The sequence below is a fragment of the Otolemur garnettii genome, unplaced genomic scaffold (assembly GCF_000181295.1).
Source record: "Otolemur garnettii isolate 467f Iridium unplaced genomic scaffold, OtoGar3 scaffold00148, whole genome shotgun sequence".
In the NCBI taxonomy this organism is placed as follows: Eukaryota; Metazoa; Chordata; class Mammalia; order Primates; family Galagidae; genus Otolemur; species Otolemur garnettii.
In genome coordinates, this window is record NW_003852543.1 from 4,767,014 (window position 1) to 4,778,754 (window position 11,741).

General features: G+C 38.7%; 1 protein-coding gene across 1 annotated transcript in view; it reads left to right on the forward strand.

Annotated features, from left to right (window-relative positions):
* Positions 1-11,741, forward strand: part of VWA3B (von Willebrand factor A domain containing 3B) — a 184,199-nt gene that overhangs the window by 99,239 nt on the left and 73,219 nt on the right. Inside the window, exons 12-13 of the mRNA XM_003799288.1 lie at positions 4,898-4,996; positions 10,281-10,463. Of these exons, the coding sequence (XP_003799336.1) occupies positions 4,898-4,996; positions 10,281-10,463 (282 nt within the window). The remainder of the gene's footprint in view (positions 1-4,897; positions 4,997-10,280; positions 10,464-11,741) is intronic.

Consider the following 11,741-nt stretch of genomic DNA (forward strand, 5'->3'; position numbering starts at 1 on the left):
TTATGTAGAATCTCAGTGCCATAAATTTCTCTTAGCACTATGTTAGCTGCATCCCACAAATTTAAACATTTTGCTTAGTTTTCAGTCAGTTCTATTTCAATTTTTATTTTCTTTGTGATATCCATATTTGAGCCATGAATTATTTAAAGCATTTTAAAAAAAATTTCCAAGTGTTGGGCGGTGCCTGTGGCTCAAAGGAATAGGGCACTGGCCCCATGTACTGGAAGTAGCAGATTCAAACCCAGCCCTGGCCAAAAACTGTAAAAATTTCCAAGTGTTTGGAAATTTTCAGGTTGTCTTGCCATTATTGATTTGTATTTTGATTCCATTATGGTCAGAGAACATAGTCTGTACTATTTCAATTCTTTTAAATTTGTTAAATATTGTTCTACAACTCCAAACATCATCTATTTATGTGATGTTCAATGTTTGCTTGAAAAGACTGTGTATTCTGTTGTTGGGTGGAGTGTTCTATAAATGTTAATTAGGTCTGGTTAGTTGGAGGTAAGGTTCAGTTTTTCAACATCAATGTTGATTGTTTAATTGTTCTGTCATCCATTAAGAGTGGAGTATTGTGTAAGTGGAAGCTAAACAAAGGGTGTGGCCATAAAATGTATGACCATATGTAATACACATTGGAAACTAAGAAGCGGGAGGGAAAGAAAGAAGTGAGAGATTTAAAAAATTACTATTTGGGTATAATTGTATACTATACTGCTGATGGATATACTGAAAGTCACGATTTTAACATTATACAATTCATGAACATAACAAAAACCACCTCTAAATCTATTGAAACAAATAATAAATTTGAGGTGCTGAAGACCCCCATAATTGTTGATTTGTCTGTTTTTCTTTTCAGCTGCATCAGATTTTGGTTCGTTTTGAAGCTCTGTTGTTTGGTGCATAACTATTTAGGATTGTTATCTTCTTGGTGGATTGAGCTTTTTTATCATCATGTAATCTTATTTTTGTCCCTAGTAATTTTCTTTGCTTTACAATCTACTTTATGTGATATTAATATAGTTACTCTGTCTTTTTAGAAATATTTTCATAATATATCTTTTCCATACTTTTACTTTCAGCCTATTTATGTTGTTATGCCTAAAATGACTTTCCTATAGACAGTGTAGAGTTGGGTCATGATTTTTGTCCACTCTCAACCTCTGTCATGTAATTGGTATTTTTCGACCATTTATGTATAAAGTAATTATTGATACTTAAGGCTTAAATCTCTCATTTTGTTATTTGTTGTCCGTGTATTTTTTCTGTTTCTCATTTCTCTCTTAGTGCCTTCTTATGGGTTCTTTGAGCATTGATTAGTATTTTGTTTTGACATATTTGTATTATGTTTATGTGTACTGCTTTGTACAGTTTTTTAAATGGCTTTTCTGGGTATTTCCTTATGCATGTATATAACTTATCATAGCCTATTGATATTGATGGCTTACTACTTCAAGTTGAGTGTACAAATCTTACTTCTATTTAGGTCCCTTTACGCTGAACATTTAAAAATGTAATTGTTTAAAATATTTTATTTATATACATTATGCACCATATTTGATGCTGTTAAACTTTTGCTACAATTATAAAACACAGTTAAAGAAACTCACAAAGTTAAGGATTATGTTTTATGCTTACTTCTATATTTATCCATTCCATTGTTCTTTCCTTTCTAAAAGTCCAATCTTCTATTATTGTTCTCTATTTTGAGAGCTTCCATTAGCCATTCTTTAAGGGTAGGTTTCCCAGCAATAAATTTTCATAATTTTCCTTCTCTTCCAACCCTGGAGGATATTTGCACCAACTATATGATTCATGGCTGGCAGTTCTCTTCTTTCAGTGCTTGAAAAATGTTGTGGCACTTCCCTCTGGTTTCTATGGTTTCAGATGAGAAACTGCTGTCATTTGAATTGATGTTCTTTTATAGGCAATGTGTTATTTCTCTTTGGCTATTTTTGATATTTTTCTTTGCCTTTTTTAGTTTTCAGAAATTTAAATGCAATGTGTCTTGGTGTAGATTTCTTTGGTTTCATCTATATGAGGTTTGCTCAGCTTCTTGAATTGTAGTTTTTGTATCATTCACTTAATTTTTTTAGCCATTATTTCTTGAATACTTTTTAAGGGCCACGCTCTTTCTCCTCTCTTTTCTGAAACTCTTAATGGTATGATCTTTTTTTGTATGATCTCTGTTACTATGGGCATTAGTTGATTGTTTTTCTTATCCAATGTGGTGTTTCTAGTTCTTGGGATGAAGAATAACTTTTTAGTTATATCCTGGACAACTTGGTTATTATGTTAAGAGACTCCTTATTCCCATTTAAGTCTTTTCATATAGCAGGCAGTCTCTGTGTATAGGTTTAGCATGTATGTTCTAGCTTACTTTTGTGGGCTTTTACTTCCACTGATAGCTTAATTTTCTGAGCCATCTCATGCTGCTCTGGCTCAATGGGTCAATTCCTGTTTGGTCTGTCTGCAGGGGTGGCAGGAACATCCCTGAGCTGCCTGTTGTTGATGGATGGCCTTCTGGGGTGGGGGTAGGGTAGGGGTTCACTGGGTTGCTGGGCCTTGGCCTCCTTATGCCACAAGGTAAAAATGCAGGAAAAGTAAGTACTTAAGCCTAGTAAGTACTCAGTATATGTTGTTTTTACAGTTATCATCACCACTATCATTTTTTTGATCTGTCTTGTCATATGGACTTTACAAATATGGAATTAACTTGCTAAATTCTGAACAAGAAAGGAATCTGGAGCACCCACCATCCTTTCTGTGTTTGCCTACCTGTCCTACTCATCCTTTAATAGTCTTTCCTGCTGCTTCCACCATAAGGTGTCTTTAGTAACACATTCAGCTAGAGTAAGATACATCTTACGCTGGGCATGAACCATTACAGCTTTCAGCACAGTGTTTGGAAGTGGCTTTCTAGGTCTCCAGCACCATCCTGTGAGTCCCCCCTCAGGACAAGGAATTGGTTTGGTTTTATAAGTTATGACCTTGTCCTAGCAATAGGCCTGGAATGAGATACTTAGTTGCTTAGTAAATAAATGTTGAAAGAAAGGGAGTACAACTAAATGAAGAATCCCTAGGTGAGAGCAATTGAATGGGTCAGGGCATCTTTATCTGAGTCAGAGAAACTCTTAATGGCAAGGGCATCTATGGCATGTGGTGAGGCCTTGGGAAGTCTTGGGAGGTGATGTTGGGTAGTGCTGGATATTTGTCATTCCTTTGGCCCTTAGTCTCTGCTCTCTTCTTTTTTTTTGGCTGAGTCTGGGTTTGAACCCACCACCTCCAGCATATGGGGCCAGCGTTCTACTCCTTTGAGCCATAGGCGCTGCCCTCTGCTCTCTTCTTATCCTGATTCTTCAGAGGGGAAGAGCCTTTTCATATATGGAAGTAGAAAGTTCTAGCCTCCCCTTGGCTAGGGTCTAAGTAATATGACCTAGGCATCACCAATCAGAATAACTCCTAGGTTCTGAATTGAGAGATACTGAGTCCAGATGGTTGGCTTAATAAGGAGAACTAGAGCAGTTGTGTCAGGTACAGACAGTACTCCTGGTGTGGTAGTGGCAGTGGGCTACTGGTCCATCTCATGTCTGATACTCATAGTGTCAGGGAAGAAAGTTACAGCATCTGGTGCTTAGCAGTGGGTCTGTGGTAAGGCCACCACCAGGCAGGTCTGCAACAGGATTTGGGGCCTGCTCCTGGTGAGAAGTCCAAGTCAGATTCTTCTGCTATTTGATGATGCTGGGAGCCATCTCAATTATTTTTTTCAAAAATACCCTCTGTCTGAATCAGCCACAACTGGTTTTCTTGCATGCAACAAAAGCTGAACTAATACACTGGGATTGAGATAAAGGGGAGATTTGAGGAGGTTACTGGACAACTCAGAGTCTTATGTATCTACTAATAATCTCTTGGTAAGGATCATTTTTGAATATGAAGGAGAATACATTCCAAATAAATTTACATTTATCTAAAACTCCATCCCTTTTTATATGGATGATGTGTTTAAGAGCTTTCTAATTTGTAATTGTTTAATATGATTTGAAAGATTGCTAAAAATATGTCATTAATTTCTCTTGAAACACGATGTGCATATTCTTATCTGTCCTTTTTTCTACATGGAGAGTTGTGGTTGGTGTTATGATTGATGTTATGTGTAGGAGAAAGATTGGGCCATGACTTATTTCTTTTCATTGATTCTAGTTTTGTCTGATATTTGTTCATTTATTCCTACCATATGTAAAGCAGAACATTTAGAGTCTCTCATTCAATACCATGCAACCATAGACATCATAGTCATGTTTTCACATACTTGAAAGTATGTATTTCACCAAAACCTGTACAGAATCAAGTTATGTTAGACATGTTGTGTGTCTGTCATTAGACTGTGGTTCAAACTGCACTTGCGTTTGCCAAATTTTGGGTGTTGTGAGTAAATCCTGATTTGAAACACACATGATCCCCACCAGGGTATATTCAGGCTGCATATTTAAGGTCTTTTGACAGAGGAGTGATCAGTAACTAAGTTAGGGCAAGCATCGCTGCACTGTGGAACTCTCAGAGTGGGTTGTCTCATCTGTTTGTATTTTTAAAACATGCCTCAGAAACATAAAAAAGATAAAATTACATTAAGGTCTCTGTTGTCAAGACAGGAAATCCTCAGTCCCACTTTTAGCCATCTTTGGACTTCTTGGATAGAAACTTATATGGCATACCCAGGGATTGAGTTTCTTGGAATCACTGGCCTTAAATTATTATCTCAATACAATATTAATTTATCTTTTATGTTGCAAGTACTTTTTCTTGTTTTTTACCAGCAGAAAATAAATGCTTATTTGTGAGATCTTTTATGAGATTTGAGTATATTGTTAGCATCCCTCTCTTTTTTCCATAGATTGGAAGTTCCACAAACACATTGAATGCTCTGCAAATTGCTTTTGCTGACAAAGAAACCCAAGTCATCTACCTTATGACAGATGGGAGACCTGATCAAGTATGTATCAAAGTTGGAAACAAAAAGGGACTCACTAAAACTTGGAAAGTGAATACTGAGAATGGGTTTGGGGAACCTTTTGAGCTGCCATCAAAAAGCAGTTGAGATGTATTTCCTTGGCTTAGGGACTCAAAACTGAGGTGAGAAAATACACTAAGGAATTCCTTTGTCCACTGAAACTCTGCAGAGAATTTATGTGAAAGTTAATCTTTGTCTGATTAGTGTGACACCCACTAATAGCCTGGAGACCAACTCCATGAAAGGAGTCGTCTGCTTTCTGTTGAAGACTGGTTTATATTTTATTACAAACTAAGAGCGAGGAGATTCTGTTTGATTTTTTTCCTTTGGGAACTCTGAATCTAAACATGTCACTGCATAATGTCCTTGGTTTTACCCTTAATTTTAACTTAGTACTCATTTAAACAAAAACATGCCTTTCTAGTGAAATGTTCTTGGTTTTGTTTAGCCTGACTGGAAACTATTTGAAAAGTTTTAGAGGGGTTTGTCCATCTTCTTTTGAGCATTGGAAATGAAAGATGAGTGCTCCAGGCAGTAAATACATATAAGGATTTTCAGGCCAGCACAGTGTAAATTAACCACTAAAGTGAATTAGAATCAACTTGTATCCATCCTTGTAAGATGTTTGCATATGCAGAGTGCTAGGTGAATATTCTAATATATCCTGGGTCAAATAGTTCAGGCCTTGAATAGTAAAGCAAGAAGATTTTACTACAATTTTAGATATATGGCGGAAATGTAGTGTGTAAACTGAAAATGCTTTTGAAGTTTTTTTTTTTTATCAACTTCACTGTCTTTTCTTTTTTCTTTCTTTCTTTCTTTTTTTTTTTTTTTTTTTTGTTGCTGTTTGGCCGGGCCTGGGTTTCAACCCGCCACCCTCGGTATATGGGGCTGGCACCCTACCACTGAGCCACAGGCACCACCCTACGTCACTGTATTTTCTATTCAGAAGTAACTTAGTGTGTCCCCTTATATTTCATATGCGGTCCTAAGGTTTGAGGCTACAAAGATGAATAGTATCTCATCCCTGCCTTTGGGAAGCATGCACTCTGGGGAATGTGCTCGATAGTGAACTATAATGCAATACAGGGAACAGGGTTTCCTGAGCATGCAGTGATGGATTGTGCTGATGGAGGGAGGGGAGACCTCAGGGAAGGTTCCACTGAGGAGGGAGCATTTGGAAAGAGGAGATTACTGGTGTCTGGGCAGAAGGGGATGCAGAGGTGTGGAAATACATGGGATGCTCAGAGAAACAAGCTGAGGGTAGAGGCAGTGAGGGAAGAGTGGCAGGGCTGGGAGAAAAAGTTGGGTTGAGGGAGGTTGTGGAAGTCCTTGAATGCCACATTAAAGGGGCAGGTTACTGCACTGTGGAATTCTCAAAGGAGGTCATCTCATCCATCCGTACCTTAGAAACACGCCTCAGTAGTGCCAAGGAAAGGTTGGCACTGCCCCAGCCTGCTGCCAGGACCTCAATGAAAGCTAGTAAGGGCCCAGCTTTAGGCAGGAGCAGGAGTGGGGAGGAGAGACTGCCTCTCCAGATGGGCATCTATCAGACACGGTGGCCAGTTTGGAAGCAAGAAATGGGGAATGAGAGGAAGGTGGGAGCATGGCAGAAAGGAATTAAGATGACTAATTTCTGGTTTGCAATGATTATGTTATTAGGTGATTAAAATTTAATTTTTAAGAAGAAGCAAGCAGGCTTAGGAGTTGCTCGTGAAGGAAGCTGAGCGTGCGCACCTGTAGTGTATAGACACGCAGAAGCCCCTAGAAATGTGGGGCTGGAGTGTGGGGATTAAAGATGACGATCTGAGGCTCATATGTGCAGAGGGGCTTTTTCTTTTTAATAAACTCTTGCCAATTTCCTAAATTGTTTATACTCTGGGAAATTTAGAAAGTATAGGTAAGAATTAAAAAAGAAAATTCAAATAATAAACTCTTGCCAATTTCCTAAATTGTTTACACTCTGGGAAATTTAGAAAGTATAGGTAAGCATTAAAAAAGAAAATTCAAATCACTCAAAATTCAATTTTGTATTTTGCTTTTTTTTCTATTTTTTTACTAAGTCTTTTGTACATAGATCATAAATACATTGATGCCATTATATGATTCAATGTGATGATGATTTGTACAAATTGGAATGTTTACATCCTATTAAACAACATAGCCTTCACCATTTTACCCCATTACAGGATTAAGACATTTATGCTCTACACCTGATAGATCCAACTTGTACTTGCAGTATGCTCCAAGTATTTTGCATTTTTATCGAATGTAGCATATGCATTTTTCTAAGACATGAGAAATTCTTCAGAAGCATCCTTCTTACTGAGTACATCATATTCTGTTATATGGCTTTAATAAAACTTCTACCTAAAAATTATTTTTCTTTATTTAATTTTTGAATAAGTCACCTGTTCACCTAGCACAAAGTACAAAAGGGTATACAGAATAGTCTGTGTATCACCCTCCTGTCCCTATTCACCAGCTGGGAGGCAAATGATGTCACTAGTTTCTTAAATCTCCTCTCAGAGATATTGTATATTGTTCATATACATTTCCTCTTTTTTTCTCTTTTTGAAAATTTTAATTTTCATATATTAAATTTACTTTTTGCTTCTAAAACATTCTTTAAAATGCACAGTTTTTCCTTTTTATATTTTCCCCTTTTTAAAAAAGTACAAATGTTAGCATCTCATGCACATAATTCTATACCTTTATTCATTAAACCATAGGACCTGGAGATTGCTTCATATCATTTTATAAAGAACTTCCTTATTCCACCACATGGCTATGCCATCATTTATTTAACCAGTCCCTTGGAGATGGGCATTAAAGATTATTTCCAGTCTTTCTCTTATGCACAGAAAAGAAGAAGGAACTGTGTACATACATCATTTTGCACATGTGTGAGTGTATTCATAGTGTAAATTCTGAGATGTGGAATCAATCCAAAGGTAGACATTTTGATGGATGCTGCTAAATACTACCTCCTGACCCTGGAAAGAGGATATGCCAAGTAACATGCCTCCTACCAGGGTATTGGGAAGGATTCTTGATCTACAGTCCATCATGGACTTCCAAGGCTCTGGAATCTCCCGATAATGTATATAAAATACACTCGAAGATTTTTTTTCTGGAGAGTAGATCAATAGGCTTCACCAGATTCTCAGAGGGTCTGTGGTTCACTCAAAGATAGAGAACAAAGGACATGAATAATATTAGAAATATGCAAATTACTCAAAACGTAATTTATGAACTCTTAAGAATTTTCATACTCAATACTGCCTTTTCCACAAATGCAGTCTATTTACTTTGCATTATCCCTCAGAGTCTCTCAAGAAAAGCAAACAGATATTTGATATTCATGTTCTGTGTAGAAGATTATTAAGATGTATCATCCAGTCTTCTTTTGTTTTTTATTTTCACTGACTTTATAGGAACTTAATGTGTAAGGCCGATGTTATTATGCCAAATATTCAGCAGAATTTTTTACTTGGAGGAACACACAGAGATGTGGTTCTGGGTCAGTTGTATGGACGCCAGCTCACTACTGGTGCATTAAATGTCCAGGGCAGTATTAAATTAATCAGGTCAAGGGGATTTTAGAAATATTAGTCTTCATTAAAATGGAATCACATCCACACTAGTGAGATATCCTTTGGTGGGTGTCTGTTGGTGCAAACTGAAAGGGAAGGGGCTCTGCTGGGAATAGCCCAGTGCAATTTTGGTTGTGGTCATTTGGAGGCTTCTTTGAAGTTAGGGGCCCACACTGGCTGCAATCAACAAGAGGACATGATGACGGCATCTGTGCCATTCTAAATAAAAGCTAATAGATGAGGCCCACATGGGGTGTGTGAGGGTTGGGGAAAGGGAGGCACAGGGGGTCAACCTATGCAAATGGACCTCCCTCCAGCATGAAGGATACCTGCCTGTCCTTCTGTTCCACATTTGTTAGCAATGGATGGAAGGGGACTCTGGCTGCATGTCTGTTCAGACTCAGAGAAGAGGGGACTGGGAAAGCTGCTTGGATACACCGCTTGATCTCATCTTAGGCTGACAGCAGTACCTGGCACATGGAAGGTACTCAATGAGTATTTGTGGAGTCCTTCATGAGAACATCATCTCATATATTGCTCATAGCAACCCTGCAAGGGAGTGTGCCACATTCAGGAGGACACTTGCTCAAGGTCATTCAGGTGGGCAGTGCCAAGGATGAGCTTGCAGCCCAGGTCTCCATCTCTAGAGCAATTTTTGTCACTCCATATAGCTAAAGAGAGCACAAGTGTGTGAGATAGTATTTCGTGTGTCCTTATGAGCCCCCCAGTTGCACCCAACCTCGGGGAAGTACTGTCATGCTAAAGTACCATGATGTTAGAGTGCCACAGTGTAGTGCTGGAGAGCTGGCAGAGGATGAGCAGAAGCAGCGCTCCATCCCTGCTGTGGGAATGAGCCATTCCTGTCCTCCTGCCCTCACGCCCTCAGGATCTACTGCTTTACAGCCTCAGAGCTTTGAGGAGAAGACTCTGGAAGTTGGAGCAAACTGCTCACCACTGCAGCCTGCCTACACCTGACCCTTCCAGCCACTCACTCTAGTAGGTCTTCTGGGCTGTGCAGTGGAGGCCTCTGCCCTGTCCAACTCCTGTGGGTGTGGTGTCCTCTCTTGGCTCCGAGGCTTCTTAGTATGCTCCTCACAGAGGCTGCCAGCCTTTTTCCCTCCCTAGAATGAACGCCTAGCACGTAGGAGGACCTTACATCTCTTCTGTCATTCTCTGTGGGAAGCAAGTCAACCCTAGCATGTTGGAAGCTGGCAATCACTCTGCTAGGGGAGGTGCTTTGGAAAAGAATCTTAGGGCCCTGCTCTGAGGACTCCCTGTGGTCAGAATGTCCTACCCATGGCTTTGGACCTCAGTACTTTAAGTGATGTAAACCTAGCCAAGCCCTTTAAGGGCATGGGCTCCAAGCTTAGGTGCACCCAAGGTCAAGTGTCTTGATTAGCCAAGTCTTTTTCCTAGCTTCTTTTTTTTCTGAATTGAGAGAGTTCCGAGGGCACGTAGCATGTTTTATCAGTCTTTGTAGTCTCAGTGTCTGGTGGTGTCTTGTTTATTAAGTTGAATTGATACCTTTATAGAAGCTGCTCACCACTGTCTAAATAATTAGTATTTGAGAATTTTACTATCTATAGCAAATGCTAAGAGTTTTTAATATCTTTTTTTTCCTTCCTTTTCTACTCTTTTTCCATCTCCCCCCACCAATCTTATCATTTCAGCCACCTGACATGGTTATAGACCATGTCAAAGTTTTTCAGAAAATTCCAATATATACTATCTCCTTCAATTACCATGATGACATTGCAAATGGATTTTTGAAAGAACTTGCTTCTTTGACTGGAGGAGAGTTCCATTTTTACAATTTTGGTTACAAGGACCTTCTTTCTCCAGAGGCTATTCAGGTAAGAGCTTGATGGGCTGAGAAGGGAGTGTTCATTTATTTGAGGATTACAGGCTGGATATAGTACCTTAGTTGGGAAAACTGCAACCACAAAAATAAGTAAGTTGAACATATGAATCATTGAACAGTGCGTGTACCAGTGTTTCTCAAAATGTAGTCCAAGGACCACCTGAGCTAGGGCACCTAAGAAGATTCCTGGATCCTACTTCAGAACTACTAAATCAGGATATAGGCATAAAGGCCCAAGAATCTGAATTAATACATTTTAATTTTTCTTCTGAACGTCTTCTTATGGAAAGTTTCAAACACACACACAAGTACAAGAATACTTGGACCCCCATGGGCCCATAATTCAAATTCAACAATTGTCAATATTTTGCGAAACTTTAGAAATCTGTATTTTGAAAAAGGATCCCAAGGAATCCATATGTGCATTATACCATTGATTGAGGGTATTCTTCCAATTTTCTCTGTCCTTGCTGATTTTGTGTCTAGAACAGTGGTTCTCAACCTATGGGTAGTGACCCACAAGAATTGTATGAAGGGGCCGCGGCATTAGGAAGGTTGAGAACCACTGGTTTGGAAGATCTAGAAGTTGCCTAGAGGCAGGAGGTAAGGTCCTCAACTGCAATTTTGTGTTTGTCTACTTCTCTGGTCATCTCTATCGGTTTTTGCTTCATTTATTATAAGGCTGTGTGCACACACTTAGGAATGTTAATCTCCTTATTAACACTCTCCACAGCCACAGCTGAATACACATTTTTTTCTAGCGCTGATGATTTCTCACAAGATAGGCCATACCCTGAGCCATCAAATGCATGTAAACCTTAACTAATTTAGAAGAATTAAAATCATATGGAGTTTGTTCTCAGACTGGGGGATCAAATTAGAAATTAATAATAGGAAGACTACAGAAAACACATGGAATTTGAATATCATAGTCCTGAATAATCCGTGGCTCGAAGAAGAAGTGCCAAAGGAAATAAAAACTACTTAGAACCCAGTGAAAACATAACCACAACATAAAAATCATGTGGGATGCAGCTAAAACAGTGCTGAAATTTAACAGTGGGAGTGAAATTTATAGCACCAAATGCTTACACAGGAAACAAGGAAAAGTCTGGAATCTACAGTCTAAGTTCTTATCCCAGGAAACTCGAACAAGAAGAGCAAAATAACCCCCAAGTGAGCAGTGGGGAGGAAACTATAAAGATAAAAGCAGAAACCAATATTTGAAAATATAAATTTAATAGAAAACCAATGAGACAAAAGCCTGTTT